Source organism: Archocentrus centrarchus, chromosome 23, assembly GCF_007364275.1.
Source record: "Archocentrus centrarchus isolate MPI-CPG fArcCen1 chromosome 23, fArcCen1, whole genome shotgun sequence".
Classification (NCBI taxonomy): domain Eukaryota; kingdom Metazoa; phylum Chordata; class Actinopteri; order Cichliformes; family Cichlidae; genus Archocentrus; species Archocentrus centrarchus.
The window spans coordinates 13,095,180-13,112,182 of NC_044368.1; the positions used below are offsets into that span (position 1 = coordinate 13,095,180).

The 17,003-nt window shown below is 40.7% G+C and overlaps 1 protein-coding gene across 1 annotated transcript; it reads right to left on the minus strand.

Moving 5' to 3' along the window:
- Positions 1-1,830: 1,830 nt before the first annotated feature.
- On the minus strand, positions 1,831-6,314 carry LOC115773571 (zinc finger protein 660-like). The gene is made up of 7 exons (XM_030720384.1): positions 5,835-6,314; positions 4,351-4,452; positions 4,120-4,215; positions 3,895-4,005; positions 3,620-3,737; positions 3,067-3,375; positions 1,831-2,911 (listed from the first exon to the last, which is right to left on the minus strand). The coding sequence occupies exons 5-7, from the start codon at positions 3,726-3,728 to the stop codon at positions 1,980-1,982; spliced, it is 1,350 nt and encodes a 449-aa protein (XP_030576244.1). The 5' UTR covers positions 3,729-3,737; positions 3,895-4,005; positions 4,120-4,215; positions 4,351-4,452; positions 5,835-6,314; the 3' UTR covers positions 1,831-1,979.
- Between the last annotated feature and the right edge of the window lie 10,689 nt (positions 6,315-17,003).

Here is a 17,003-nt window from a genome sequence, read left to right on the forward strand (position 1 = left end):
CTTGACAGCCGCCCTTCCACTGAGACCATTTCTGATGAAATCTCAGTGAACAGCAGATCAGCTGAAGGGCCAGATGCATCTCTCAGGCCTTGTGTCAGGCTAGATTTTCTTACTATTTCTTAGGACATGACTTTTGGATGCTGTTAATCTGTAGATAGTTTTTCAGGCCAGTCCCTTCTTCTTTTGTCCTCCACTTGTTCCAGTTTCCTCAAAGTTTTTAAGAACACCCTGCACACCAAGCTCAGATATGCTCTGTGTTGGGCTAATAGCTTTGGGAAGCACCTTGTTGGTAAAAAAAGTACTATTTTAATCCTGTCAAACTGTGTTGTCTTTGTCTATTGTAGATTCAACTGAAGAAATGGGAATACACGTTCTGGTTTTGCAACAGAATGCTTGGAACAAACTGTCTAAAAATACAATTTAAAATTGCAAAATTTTCTGTCGTGTAGACACAACACTGGTTTATGCCTTGATTTAGGTGCTCGCTCGAAGGTCAGTGTTAGGTGGCTTAACAAACAAAAACAAAACTAAAAACATTCCTCTGAAAATGTTCAGGTACAGGGACTGTATTGAAAATGAGTGAAAAAGCATTTATTGTCCAAAGAAACACTTTGAAAGACCTTAAAAAGCCTGGAGAACTATTGCCCTGTACAGTTTTTAAGTACATATACAGTTATCATGAATGTCATGGCAATTTGTGTCTTAATAATTTCTTTGAATTGTTCTTTATTCAGGGTGGAGTAATTGTACGGCACACGTCTTTAATGACTTTTAAAAAATTTCTATTTCTCCCATATTGGCTTCTCTTCATTGGCTCCCTGTTAAATCCAGAATCAAATTTTAAATCCTTCTCCTCACATACAAGTTCTTGAATAATCAGGCCCCATCTTATCTTAAAGACCTCATTGTACCATATTACCCCAGTAGAGCACTTTGCTCTCAGACCACTGGCTTACTTACTTTGAAGTGTTCTTTGGAAACCTTCAGCTTTCAGGCTCCTTCTGTGGAACCAGCTCCCAGTCTGGATTAGAGACAGACACCTTCTCTATTTTTAAGATTAGGCTTAAAACTTTCCTTTTTGATAAAGCTTATAGTTAGGGCTGGATCATGTGACCCTGAACCCTCCCTTAGTTACCCTGCATTTTAATACATGGTGCCGAAGGTTCTACAGTCTCTTAACTTCTCATTAGTGATCATGATTGACTACAACTCTCTTTGCAGCATAAAAAGAATCTGTTTGACAGCGCTCATTAGATTGAGCAATACTTAGGGCGATGTGGGGGTCCGGGGGGCTCGGTGTGGTGGGGTGCCCGGGCTGGGGGCACAGGCTGGGACTCGAGCCTGCGCTGCCAGCTTTTTAGCTCGTGGCATGTATGTGGTCGCCTGCTCTAACACTGAGCCACCCTGGTGCCCCAACAAGTATATTTTTTGTTGTCTCATATGACTGTTTGACTAAATAAAGGTTATAATGATGAAAGCTTAGCAGTAAACCTGAGAATGCTTATCACATTTCACGTGACACAGACTCAGCATCATGTTCTAGCTGCAAAAATTATTTTCTGAGTGGAGAACATGCTGTTCAATTTCCTTCTGTTTGCACAGGACTGTCTTATATAAATTAGTGCACTATGTTAACTTAGATGAATAGTCAGTTAAGACTTTTCAAAATGAAATGATGCTAAAAATAGAACATTTTACCTTTATCGAGTATTTGTAACTTACAAACTTGTTTCTCTTTGTGGTTTTAATAGTGCCATTGTACTTATAGTGGCCATGCCACTATAAAATTAGCTCAGGAAGACCCTAGCTTTATTAGAAATATACCTGCATTATTGATCTCTTAGGATCTGTTTTCAAATCAGACATAACTAAGTGCAAATTAGTGCTTTACTGAAAAAAAGATACATCAAAACATGTCCTGACACACAAATGAACCACAGCTGTAACACTCTGTCTCCAAAAGCTCCCACAGCCATTTGCTAGATGTTCTTGTGGACTTTAAGATGAATTTTCAGGTTGGATTTTTGAGAAAATGTCTTGTGACAAGTTACACACTTATGAGGCTTCTCTCCTGTGTGTGTAGACATGTGTTTCTTCAGTCCTGAACAACTGCTGAACATTTTGTCGCACTGCGAGCAAGGGTAGGGTCTCTCCCCTGTGCGGGACCTGCGATGTTGCGTCAGGCTGGCAGCTGAAGGGAAACGTTTTTTGCAGAATTCACACGAATACGGCCGTTCCCCTGTGTGATAGTGCGAATGCACCAGCAAGGGTCCAGAACTACAGAAGGACATACCGCATGTGCTGCACAGGTACGGCTTCTCTTGCCTATGCATCCTGAGGTGGACGGTGAGCGGATAATTCTGTGTGAATTTTCTGTTACAAATAGGACAGATGTAGGGGCGCTCACCAGTGTGAATGCGCACGTGAGACTTCAAGACTGATTTTGTCAGGAATCTTTTACCGCAGTGCGGACAGGGATGCGGCCTCTCTCCACTGTGACGCAGAAGATGAACTTCACGTGAAGAGTGGGTATTAAATCTCTTATTGCAAAGATGGCAAGGAATGGGTGGGACTCCAGGATTGGTGTGAACAACAACATGATATTTAAGGTCTTTACGGTGCCTATATGCCTTGCTGCAACAAGTACATTTGAATGGCTTAACTGAAGAGCGAGCCAAACAATGGTATTTTAGTCCAGCTTGAGATGGAAAAGTCTTGCCACACTCCGGGCAGATGTTTTTATTGGTGTTCTCGCTGAATGGAGCAGGAGCATCAGCTGTGCCCACTGTGCAAGACTGGATCGTGCTCTTTTCAGCTGACTCGATTCTACTGAGATCCAGATGTTCTTCTATTCCTTCCATTGAGCTCTCTGAGCATCGGGATGACTGGAATGTCACTTCACCAGCTGTCTCTGTGAACAAAAGAAAGAAGACTTAGTCTAATACTCAGTATAAATTTCATGCCTGAATCCCACTTGGGAAAGCCAATCATTAAAACAATTTATCTACTGCGGTGAAAATTATCAAATGAAAAACATTATTGGGTAGAAGAACATAAAATGCTTACCACCAGTGCCTTCAGAACGTGGAGAACAGCTCAGCGGTGAGAGCTCATACTCCACTTGCTGAGAGTTTGGATTAGTTTCAACCCAACTGTCATCGGTCTCTTCACCATCATCGCAAAGTATTTCAATACTACAGCCATTTTCTTGCTGTGTTGCCTGGTTTTCTGACATGTCTTGTGATATCTCAATGTTCTGTTGGTCATCCACACCTCCCACTTGTATTCTTTGATAGAGGTGATCTCCAGAGGTCACTGAGGTTTGCTGAGATGCAAGCACAGATAGGATAGTGTCTGATGTGAAGGTGAAGGTACCTGGATAATAGAAAATGTTCATTTTAATGAAAAGGTGAATTTTGTTAAAAATGACCTATTATGCTCCTTTCCAGCCATGTTTAATATATGAGTATATCCCAGGGCAAGCAGAATCCATCTCCTTTAAAAAAACCAAACCAAAACAAAAAAAACAAAAAACTAGTGTTCTTGTTATTGTTGAGCTAAATACTAATTATAAAATTTTTTTTCCCTCAAAAATACTAAATGTAAACAATTTTTTTACTTTTGGATAGTGTCTGCTGCTCCTTTTGATGCTGCAAAAGTCTATTCAGATCTTCTAGATTAGGGACAAACTCCTCAAATTTGCAGTCCAGGGGATCAAAGTCAAACATGGAGGATACCTGGAAAAGAAGAGAATTTGTTTAAGTCTGAAAGCTCCTGTTTCTTCTTCCAAGATTGTTCTTTAACAATTAAATGTACTAGGAGACATGCAGGTTGAAGAAATGAACATGTGGCGCTATTTATCTGTTGTGCATTTGTCTTTACCCCACTACATACATTAGAAAAACTTGGCACTGGGAAGAACTCTTCCAGTCGGTAAAAGAACTCCCACACCAGGATCTGCAGTGCTGTATCAAAACGAGCTCCATACTGGATTGGGAAGACCTCCTTTAGAAAAGTAGAAAATATCACATTATCTCATGGTACACTGAAGATCACTTGTATTATAAACAATTCTACATAATTTACTAACGTCTTTAACTTTTGAAAGCCTTAACTCACCTTGAAGAAATGTTCTTTTATCGCCTGATCTCTAAATAATGTCTGAACAAGATCCACGAATGCTGACTTTTAAATCTCCACCTCACCATCTAGGTCCTGTCACAAAGCCAAGGAGAAACGCATTTACGTGCAATAAAGATGATGAATTTCTGCATCTAAATCTGACAGTAATAACATTTTTGCATAGTAAAAACATCTCAAATGAAGACATTTTATTGCATTGTTTCTTACCTCTTCATCCATGTGGTTTGTTGTCCTCTGCTGGAAACTGTCAAGAAGATGCTCATATGTTTTAAAGTCACCCTCATTCATCTTTAACAGTTCAAGAATGAGCTGAAAAACATAAATTGGTACATTTATACTTGAGACTTTAATAGTGTAAAAAAATTAAATACAAAAAAGGAGGTTCTGATTTTCCGTTTTAATTAATTTTCAATTAATTGCCCAGCCCTGCTCCAAAAACACAAAGCTTACTAACAAAGCTGCTTTAGGCTCACTTTGAAGAATTAAGTCATTCAGGCATTTTCATGGTTGAACAAATGAATAAAATACAATTTATAAGAAACTAGTGGGAATGTGTTCTTGTTCATTCTGACCAAATCTTCTCTTCTCGCTCTCGGCAGAAGTAGACGCCTTTTTTTTTTTCTCTTCCAACCCATACCTTATCTGCCCTGCTTTGCTGTGCTTTAAGAGCCTCTCTCTACACATCGCCTGAACTGGAAATTAGAACTATGGATTTGGTCAGCTGGTCTCTCAATGCTATTGATCAGATTTTCTCCACGAGGAGACCGAGGGAAGGAGAACACTTCTGTCCCACTGGGACATCTCCGGCTGGCTACATCATGGATTCCTGGGGTGACTGGAAGATGATGCTTGACGTCCCTGTCCATCAAGGACGTAGAAGACCGGATGATTGGAGACGCCACTGAGAGGCCCAGAGACTGAAGGCTGTCGGAAATTAAACAGTGACAGCCTGTACCAAAACAACTTGTATTATCTGGAATTTTGGCTCCCTATCCGGCCTTGATTCAGCCGGTATCTCATCTTCTCCGGGATGTGTGTAAACAGATGCTCCATCCCCCAGCGCACCATCCCGTCTCTTTGTGACCTGTGTGAACTGGTATCCTGGCGACCAAGGCTGACTATTCCACCTTATCATGAACATTATCATGAACTGCTAGCCGAGGGGGAGCTGGCTGCCTCCACAGTATCCTTCTCACTCGCCTCCGCCGGCACACCCCTCCCCTCCCCACCTTGTGATTCCATGCAGTTTTGTGTGCACACTGTGCTATGCAAGGTTTTTTTTTTTTAAACCTCATATATTGCCTGTACAGGGCAAAGTATGAGATGCTTTTTTTTTCTCCTCCTACTTACCCATTGTATTCGCTATGTTTCCATATTCTTTTAAAATGGCAGTGCCTTTGATGGCTGTGGCTGGAGACACTTATCTCCCCTCTGTTTTGATTTGACTGTCCTCTTGGATGCGTGTTCTGGAACGTAATCTCATTGTGTATCTTGATGTATAATGACAATAAATTCTTTTGATTGATTGATTTGATACTATGAAAATTTAACCCAAACAATTACAGATTCTGCTCAAACATACAGGAACAGAAAGTCTTGAGAGAGAGAAAGAGAGGGGAAAAAAAAACAACAACAAAAAAAAAAACAGCAAAGGTTACACACAAAAAGTTCTAATAGTTGCAATCACTCACCCGGGCCCTCAGTCCAAGGATCAGCTGAGTCTTCTGTTTGTAGCCCAGAAGATCTGGGACCATCTCTGTCACCAGTGAGATGAATCCTGCCAGTTTTTCGTACTGCTCTACATTTCTCTCCTGTGCAACCTGCCACATACAGGCCGACATCAGCCTGAGAGGTGGAACCAGGAGGTTCAGGGAGGACAGAGGAAGACGAGACTCTGAGAAGTGCAAAGCAGCGACACTCAGAATGTCTCCGAATTTCACCACATAGTGGCACAGATTTGTAGCACCTTCTTCCAACATGTTAAACTGCACAGTAAATGTGGTTAGAGCTTCCATTAACCTCGCACACAGGTGTGGAGAGAGATTTCAGCTGAGATAGAAGATGTAAGATAAATTTATGAAGCAATAACAATTACATTTTTTCTTATTTCTCCAATCACAACAGCAGAACCAGGAATGTTGGAGTTCATTAATACTACTGTTCAATTAACTAAACCCTGAGACCTGTGTATTTGTACCCATCCCGAGCCATCAAAGGCAAGTCTCGCCTCTCTCTCTGATCTTCTTTGCTGTTCTTAATCTCCTGGAGTTGGTTTTGAATAAAATCCTCAGTGGGTGTAGAGGGGGATTTTTTCATGGGAGTTGTGGATGCTGAGGAGGATGGACTGAGTGGTGATGGCGACCCTTCTGTAGGTGGTGGTGCTGAAGTCACCAGTGGTGGTAAAATAGAGTAGTGCTGTGAATCACTGATATAAACAGTTTCCTGGAGCAGGGAGACTGTATCGCTGCCATCTTCTGCCTGCAACAAATAAGACCTCATTATAGCTTTGTGTATATTTACATTTGATCTAAAAGAAAATGTTCTTCAAAGGATGTACACCCACCAGATAAACACAACTGTGATATAAAACACAGAGGACTACGCAAAAATCTTAACCCCTGGTTTTTTTTTATATTTTACTTCCAGGAGTCAGATGTTTCTTGTGCTATTTTAAAGTGATGTTGAGTAAAAATTCTCCAGGTTTCTGAAGGTCATTCCAAGTTTTTCTTTGGACATTGGCTGCTTTTGCACTCATTTTCAGCCAGTCTTTGTACCTGACTGTTTTCATTTATAATTTTTTTTTTTTTTGTTAAAAAAATAAACTTAACACTGATCTTTTTACACCAACAGGGTGATTCCTAATGAGCTATTGGCCAAATCATGTCCTTAAGAAATAGGAAAAAAAATCCAGGAGAGACCTGACACAGGACCTGAGAAATGCATCTGGCCCTTCAGCTGATCCATCTTCTGTTCACTGAAGGCTCATCAGAAATGGCCTCAGAGGAAGGGTGTATGTATATTTGTGTGTACGTTTGAACATTGCTCAAGATTTCTGCACAGTACAGTAACTTCAAAGGTAACTTACATTACCTTTTCTGGAAATGTGGATTTTAAGTCCCGATGCCTCACGAAGGCAGAGAGCCAGTCCAGGAAGGAATATATACGGGGGACAGAAACAAGCCTGCCTGCTGCACTGCTTCTTCTCTTCAAATGCAGCTTCTTCCTTGCCCTCACAAATTTCTCTCTTAAAGATTTCCACTTGAGCTGACAAGCACTTTCGCTTACTCCCAAATTCTGCGCAATTTCCTTCCATGAATTACTGACCTTTTCTGTGTCTTTATAGTCTCTTGAGGACAGATCATAAAGACACGAGTGACGTTGTACTTCTTCACACAATCTCTTAATGTCTATTTGGACTTTTGCAGCTTGGGTTAAGGAGAACACCTGATTTGCCAGAGTTTGCACCTGTAATGAAGACAAAAAAATAAAAATAAAAAATTACTGAGGTTTCTCACATGATGCCATATGCTTCCACTGGGCTCCTGATATTGGGAGAACGCTGGCCAACCCCTCCTTCTTTTGTCATATAAAATAAAAGGTGCGCAGGTACAAGAAGTCTACATGCCTAGGTGCTTGATTTTATACACCTGTGGCTGTGGAAGTGATTGGAACACCTCAATACAAGGATGTAGCGTAATATAAGTTAGGCATATGTAGATAAAATAGGCCTCAGCCCCAAACCATTACCATAAGAATATAGTTAAGTATATATCAATCCAATATTTATTGTTCCAGTGTATATATGATTAATTAAAAAAGAAACCCAAAGTGCGTGGTTAGTGCTCTATGCATGACTTTTTTTTAGCCAGTCACAAATATACAACAGTGGCTGTAAATGAACAAGCTTTACAGTTTTACTACCATTTACGTGCACTGCTGCCATCTCGGATTGTGAAGTTGGGATTGGTGGTGCTGCTCTGCCTTTCCAAATTAGAAGTCCAACTTGATGGGTCATTCTGGTTGAAAATTCCAACGGAGAACTCGGAAATTCCCTGGAATGCACTGTAATACTGTGCATTGACGATATACTTTCACCTGTGTGTCTAGTCGCGGACACAGTCATAGTGCATTCAGCACTTTAAGTGCTTTCTTTGCATTTTTAAGCACTAAAAACAAAACAAAATAAAAACAAGCAATGCACTGTATTACAAGTGATGTATAAATAGATCCAACTTGATAAGGTTGCAAAATAAATCTTGTTTTTCCTTGCTTCTCTGACTTTGACCTTGACCAATCAGCATCCGATCGACGCACAGAGTCATCCACGTCGAGCGACGTGCAATAGGGATCCCCTTCAGGCTTGAAGAAGCTTTGCCTTATGATGTATGTGCTACAGTATGTTGTGGCTCTGTTTTTAATGAAGCTTCTTCTGCTTTATAGTACCGTGATTGTGTCAATTTGTGTATGTACTTGCCTACGGCTAGGGCTTATCAACCAGCACAAAAAGCTCCCGTGCAGTCCTCCAAAATTCCCACTGTGCGTCGCTCGACGTGGATGACGCTTCACGTCGATGCTGATTGGTAAATGCGCCGGGTTGAACCGGAAGAAGCCACTGCCAGGGTTCACCCCAAAGAGAGCTCCATAACAATGCAACAAAAGAAGCAGTACTTGTGCAGCACATGCCTTGCTGATGCATTCGCGCAATCACACAGGGAAACGGCCGTATTCTGAAAAAACGTTTCCTTACAGCTGTCAGCCTGACGCAACATCGTAGGTCCCACACAGGGGAGAGACCCTATCCTTGCGCGCAGTGCGACAAATGTTCAGCAGTTGTTCAGGACTGAAGAAACACGTCTACACACACAGGAGAGAAGCCTAACAAGTGTGTAATATGTCACAAGACGTTTTCCCAAAAATCCAACCTGAAAATTCATCTTAAAGTCCACAAGAACATCTAGCAAATGGCCGTGGGAGCTTTTAGTGATAGAGTGTTACAGCTGTGGTTCATTTGTATGTTTTGATGCAACTTTTTTTTCCAGTAAAGCACTAATTTGCATTTAGGTATATCGTGTAATACAATGTGGATTTTTTACCAATGCACCAAAAGCATGAATTGATTTGGTACTCTATTATCACACATTACTGTTAATGGATGTTCTGTGTGACCCAAATAAAGCTGTGTATGAATGAAGATTTCTGCTGTTACAAATTTAGCTGGCCATACTTACACATTTGCAGTGCAAAAAAAAATGATTGAACACATGGCTGAGAACGAGAAATCCTTAAAAAGAAGCACACGGTGAAGCAGGTATATTTCTAATAAAGCGAGAAACTTATTGAGATAAATTTATAGTGGTATGTCCATTGTAACTAAAGCACATCCAAACAACATAGAGAAACAAGAAGCTTGTAAGTTACAAATAATAAAGGTAAAAATTTCAATTCTTTTGCCATAATTTCATTTTGAAAAACCTTAGCTGACTATTCATCTAAGTTAACAGTGCAATGCTTTATACCAAAAAGTAATGTAATTAACTGTGGGCTGTTTTTTTTGGTTATAAAACAAATATAAATGAGAAAAAAGAAAATGACAATCCTGTGCAGATAAAAGGGAATTGCTTTAAAACCATGGCACACAAGTGAGCTGACTGAAGTGGCCATGTTGTAATTCAAAGACATGATGGGGATACTTATACACTGTCCTGTGGCACAAACACCTGATGATGGTGTCACTGTATAAACTAAAACATAAATGCATTAGAAAGATTAAAGATTTGTTTGGGGCTTATTGAAGAAAGCTTAGTTTTCGGCTTCTGTTTCTGCTAGCCTCTGCTGTGATGTCTGGTCTGTCATTTTCTGCATGAAAGTCTCCTCTTCATTAAGACTGTTCTTCATGCACCAGGCAGGCACCATCCTGTACACAATAACAGATAAACAAACCCCACTTTATGCTAATGATGATACAGTGGATGAAAAGCAAAACAGCAGCAGTCCAGACAAATCTGCACCATCAAATTCAGCTGCAGGACTGCAGGCCACTGACTTCCTCTACTGTGAGTAGAAGCTGATGTGATTTAAAGGGCTAGGTCATCCGAATGAGCAAAACTGACTATACTGGATGCTGGCAGGCTTCAAATATTTGCATTATCACCTTGGACAGCCCACAGTGTTGTTTTTTAATTTTTAATTTTTAAGAAATTCTGTAAGCTGTAATAAAATGTTGATAAGTAGTTATATAAATAAATCCATGGAGGCAAAGGGAGAAACTGCAAATTCCACACAGAAAGGCCCATCCATCCATCCATCCATCCATCCATCCATCCAAGCTGCACAGTTGTTATTACTGTATCTTCTACAGCAGCCTCTTCACATGTACGGCTTTTACCACCAGAGGGTGACACATACCTTGTTATATCACAGCTGAACATGGACAAAAACACAGATAAAGGGGCCTATAAGAAATTCACTTCCCTTATGGCATTCCTCCCAGGAAACAGAACTCAATCATTTTTAACAGACACTCATAAATTTCAATGAGTTTTTAATTAGGAGGAGCCCAGAGTAATTGTCTCTCAGGCAGTTTTAACAGGAGGAAGATCATGCTGACAGATTGACAGAGTCTGCGTGGCAGATTGCTGCAAATCACCTAATTATGAAAAGAAGTCAAACTTTCAGCTTTTGATGATGATTATTTTGGCTTTATTGGATAATTTCACCATCAACAGCGAAAGGAAAAGCTGCAGAGTGTCTGCATTAGAGGATTATGTGTGAGGAACGTCTCAGATGCATCTTCAGGGCACTGTAAATTAGTTTTCTTGCCTTTTGTTGAGTCATTTGTTTCAAATAAGCACAGTTATATACCTATATATTTTTAAAACTGAGAAATTTCTATTTTTTTTAATGCTGCTTGCATATTATTAAGACACCCCCCCCCCCTCGTGCCCCCCAAAAGGCATGATTAAAATCATGAAAACCCTCACTGAATTTTTCCATAATTAAGCTGAATTTACTGCTGAGAAGTTTTTGAAATGGCATCTGTGAAAAATCCAGAATCTATAAATATGCAAATATTTTTCATTACAGAAAATGTAATTCTTGGATACTGAAATAGCCACATTCCCAGTTCTGTGTTATTTGGATTTCAGTTTTCCAAGTCGTCCATCAAAGCAGAATGGGTCCAAACTGGTTGTGAAAAATGGTACTCACAGATATATTGTCATGGTCCCAGGTCTGCAACCCTTTGTTTCTTAGTTTAATGAGCTTTTGTAGTGAGTTTATTAGCCTTTGTGATCACTCTTGCATTTTGTTATATTGTTTCATCTGTTTCCCTTGTGTATTGTTAAGTTCCCAGTTGCTTTAGACTTTAGTTCTCCCTGTCTTTTCCCCTCAGTGTCCCCCCCTTTGGTGTGAAGTCGCTTGCGTCTGTTTCCCCATGTGGTGTCAAGTTTGTGTTTGTTTCCCTGTCGTCTCACTTCCTGTTTTATTTTGCCATCCCCTGTCCCCTGTCCCTGTCCTTTGTGTTTTGCTTTACTTCTCTGAGTCTCATTAGTGTCATTTTGTTTACCTGTTCTGCCCCAGCTGTTTCCACTCTCCCCTCGTCCCCTCTAAGTATTTATTGTCTCAGTCTTCCCCTTCTCATTTGTTGGATTCTTGTTGTCCTTGTGGCCGTGTCCTGTTCTTTTGTTCCTGATGTTCCTAGTTAGTTGTCCCAGTTTAGTTTTGCTTAGTCTTGTAACCTGCCTTTTGTTGACTTTCTTATCAGCCATAATAAAGGCTCGTTTTTGTCCTGCATTTGGATCCTCACCTTTTACACGCCACGCAGTCAGTTCACTCACGCCGTGACATAAATACTGATTTTAGGTGAGCTGAATTTAAAAAAGGGAAACAAAGTTGTTTAAAAAAAAAAATTTATACAGTAATACTCACTCAACAAAGAGAAGACACCACATATTTTTCTGTGGATTTGGACATTAATTGGGGTATTTGAAAAGTAGAATAGGAGGCAGAGCCTTCAGCTTTCAGGCTCCTCTTCTATGGAACCAGCTCCCAGTTTAGCTTCAGGAGCTCGACACCCGCTCCACTTTTAAGTTAGGCTTAATATGTTCCTGTTTGATCAAGCTTATAGTTAGAGCTGGACCAGGTGACTCTGAACCCTTCCTTAGTTACACTATAGGCACCAAGAGGTGAAGCACTGAGTATTTTTTTTCTCTTCACTCACCTGGCGCTCAAATATTTAGGGATGTCATGATCCTGGGTCTTTGAACCAGAATTTTGGTTTTTTTTTTGTGGACTTTGCAATTTGAGCTATTTAGTTATTCTGTGAGTCTCTTGGTTCGCCAGGTGTTTTATTATTTCTTGCATATTTTCCTGTTAAGTATATGGTCCTTGTACTTTAGTCCTTCATGTGTCTTGTCCCCTGTGTTAAGTTCATTCATGTGTCTGGTTTTCCCTGATTATCACTTCCTGTGTTATTTAATGAATTGTTGTTCCTTTTGCTGTGTTTTTCATTTTGCTTGTGTATATTTTATATATATATATATATATATATATATATATATATATATATATATATATATACTTCTACCTACGATTTTTTTTTTTTTTTGTGTGTTTTCCCCTTGTCATCTGAGTCACCTCTCTTGGTGGTACACTCTTTAGTTCCATACTTTCTAGTGTTTCCCAATACTTTGGATGATTTGGTCCTGTGAATTTTTTTCCTGGTTTTTATCCCGCAAGCAAGTCCGGCAAATAAAGCTGCCTTTCTGAGTTCATGTCTGTCTCCAGTGTCTGCATTCGGGTTCACATCCTGCCTGCCACACTGCCTTACTATGACTAGGAATACCCATTTTTGTATTAGGTATCTTGTGTTTTCTTGCTTCCTTGTGTTTGATTGTTAAATATTTATTTTTGCTTCCATGACCGAACTCCCCTTTCAAGCCTGGTAACAATGATAAAATAAAATCTGAAATATTGTACATACAGTTATGAAATTGTTACACATGAGCAGCAGTGTGATGTAAATATAATAATCATGTAGTCCTGAGATTATAATGATGATGCGATTATAATGACAGTAAAAGGCTTGAGTGTTTCTGAGAGTTCAGTAGAGTGATGGCTCTTGGGAAGAAGCTGTTTTTCAGCCTGAAGGTGAAGTCTGTGAAGGCCCTGTAGCATCTTCCAGATGGCAGCAGTGAGAAGAGCTGATGAGAGAGGTGAGTTCCAGCTTTCTTTAGGGAGCAAGTGTGTTCTGAAGATGTCATCCAGCGTGGGGAGCGGGAGTCCGATGATTTTCCGTGATGTGTTTATGAATCTCTGGACACTTTTCCTTTCAGCCTCTGTGCTGTAATGTTGAAGGCTAGAGCACTTTCAGTGGCACAGCGATGAAAGGCCTCGAGCAGCTCAGCGAACAGATTGGTCTTCTTAAATGCTCTTAGTTAACAGAGCTGCTGTTGAGCCTTCTTTATCAGAACAGTGGAGTTGGCTGTTCATGTGAGGTCCTCTGATATCTGGGTCCTCAAAAAACTTACTGAAGACCCTCTCCACTTCCTTTCTTTTGATAATTAGTGGAGAGAGGACCCCTCCATCCATTTTTTTTTTTACAGAGCTACAGTTTATCTTTTAAATTTCAGAAAAACAAAAGCAAAACTAGACTTCTGTCATTTTGATCCAAAACCACACGGGGAACTTGAGCCAAGCATTTTAAGTGTTAGTCATTTTGATATGAATGTGAATTCGATGAAAAGCTTTAGTGATTACAGCTTTTGTATGACCAGTACAGACTGTATACAAAAGATAGACTCTCCATGTTTGAAACTTGAAACCAGTGCAGAACCTGCATTCCTTCTAATGGCCGTAAGGGGGAGACATCCTTGGTTTCAAGAGCAACAGTACATGAATCTATAAATGCTTTCACAATGAATTAAACAGTTTAGGTCACATGGGCCTAGAGAACCACCAGTAGCTAGGGAAAAGTGAGTATCCTCAACTAGTTGTGAGTGGTTGCTGGGCATCAATGTTAAATCAGTTGCTAGAGATTGGTCAGTGACCCCATAGTAAACACTGCTTGCTAGGGAAAAATGTGTATTCTCCAGCTGGTTTGGCGGAGAAAGTTGTTTGTTGTTGACTATATGGTATTACCATATTCACCCCTACTTTTTATCGAAGATGCAGATTGTCTACAAATACTAGCCAGCTACCCACTAAGCAGTTGTGATACGAGTGCGACACAAATGTGCTGAAACATGTTACTGTAGGCCTCAGTGTTAGGACTAGCTTGTTCTTGTCTTTATGCTAGAAGCTAACTGGCTTCTGGCTCCAGCTGCATACTAGTATCAACCTTTGGATGATAAACTAGGCCTTCAAGAATATTACTAAAACAAGATAACCTTGGACTGAAAAAATATGGATAATAGGCTGCCAAGTACATTTGCTTGACTGAATTGCTGCTAATACAGCAGGGAGATGAATAACATTGAGGTGCACTAAAGCAGACAGTGTAATAACAGTAATCACTTTGTGGGGTTCAATTACAGCAGTAAAACAAAGGTCACTGACATCTCTTTTCAGGACGTCTCATGGATATTAGGAAGTATTTACTGATGGTAGATAATTTAGTGAGATAACCCTGAAGGACTGTAGCTGGTGGCTGTGCAGGGACATCCAGAGGTATTTTGTATGTGTGTGAGCACATGAGCTTTGACTTGGCAGGAGACACTGGACAGGTGGATGCTCAGCCAGCCAAAGTCCCATTACTTGCTCAGGGGGCAGCAAGTGTGTATGTCCCTGAGTGTGTGTGTGCGTGCATGCATGTGGTAATTACTTTTTCTCTATATGTGTGCCTGTTTGTGTGTGTGTGTGTGTGTGTGTGTATGTGTGCAGACAGGGTGATTAGAGATGGGTGGCGGGTGGAGGGCTTGTCAGAAGTTATCTTCCCATCTCATCTCATCATAGGCAGTCTGGCGGATTCCCTCGATGGCTCAACAGCCCGGTGCCGCAGTGCTGCTGTCAATCGGGCCGTCAACGCCTGCAGAAATCGATGCCAATCTCCCTCGGTTTCTATTTTTAACTGAGGCTTAGCACCCAGGCCTTTGATAAGGATGCTGCCTTCTTTTGGCTCTCCTCCTCACCTCGGATGAGCAGCCCCACTTCCGACCTCCTTCTCCTGCCCCCACTGATGAGGGGTGATAAGAGACAGACAAGATAGAGCGAAATGCACACACTGACCTGACACGCTGAAAGAGGCTTTCATGATGGAGAAAATTATTATTGTTAGCCCAGGTATTGGTAATCAGGCTGTAATAATGCAATGTGTGGCAGAGACATGATTGCATTTAAAATCGTCACCTTTATCTTCTAAAGTTAGCTACAAGTAGTACTGATGCATCTGCTACAACCTTAAAATATATATATTTTTATAATCTTTTATTGACAAAAATACAGGAAAGGTTTGAAACTTGATTAAAATTATACCTCATATATAGATTAATCAGCCTAAGTGCAACAATAAAAAGTAAAATGATTTTTAAGGTAAAATTAAAGAGCTCCAGCTTTTTGATTAAGTGGTATTAGATATATTCTGTTTCAGACAAAGAAAAGTCTAAAAAACTCCATCTGTTGATATGAGTCATGCAATATGATGGAAAGCTCCAGAACATATTGTATGGATCTTGAACAGGGTCTGCTTTACTGAACAGTTGGGCGATGCATTATGCTACATGAGTTCACACTTCCTTGAGTTTTCAGGATCAGATCTTTGCTATTTGGTGCTGATATGGTGGCTTCCAGCTGGCGCTGGGGTGGCTTGCAGCAGAGTGTGAAGCAGCGATGATGTGAATTAGCACCTCCATGTCTGAGGCCACGGTTCTCAGGCAGAAAAGGGTGGAGTGCCTGCTCTGGGAGTTTGACAGGAGGTGAAGAGAGAGCTGAGCGTAAAGGGGAAAGCTGTTGATTCACTGGTCAAGCTATGTTCCTACACTCAGCTATGGTCAACGGGCTCTTAGCATAGTGACTGAAACAATAATGTTGCAAACACATGCAATACATGCAACCTTCAGAGCTTCCTCTCATAAGTGTCTGGGGTCAGCCCTTTAGATGGGGCGAGAAGCTCAGTCATTTGGGAGGAGCACTGAAAAGAGCCAGTTATGACTGACTAGGAAGCCTCTTGGATACCTCCGAGGTGAAGTGTATGTTTCATGCATTTCTTACTTGGAGGAGACCCTAGGCAGAACCAGGACATGCTTGAGAGATTATGTTTCTTAGCTGGCTTGGAATACTTCGATTGCACCCCCCCCCCCCCCCCCCCCCCCCCCCCACCACCACCACCACCACCACCACCACCAGAAGAAATGAAGATAAATACACAGCGAAATGATAAATAAAATGGAAGCTGTTTCCTTCAGGGTGACCATAACCCCATCCACTGATTTCAGGAAAGATTCCCAGATAGTCATAACAGGCAACTGCCTCAGGGCCTCAGACTTTATACCATAACACTTAACGAACATCTCTTGTGGCCCTGTCTTGTAGAAGTGACCTAGTTTTAATATTATTATCTTTCATTAAATACCACTAACTTTACCTCCAGTAAACCTAGGAAGAAGCTGTAATGGGAGATGTGGCCCTGGTAAATCGATACAGCTATGTATTCAATTGGAAGTGGAGGTAGAAGCAGGACATTTTTGACCGCCAACAATAAAACAATGATTATAAATTTTTAAATTTTATTGTCTTTAAGGCTGGAAAAAACTGACATATATATTGATTCTGTTTCTCTTGCTTCCACTAGTCTGGTGTCATTTGTGTTTGCAACTTATATATATATAACCCACAACCATGCACTTCTTGAATAGCTGATATTTTTG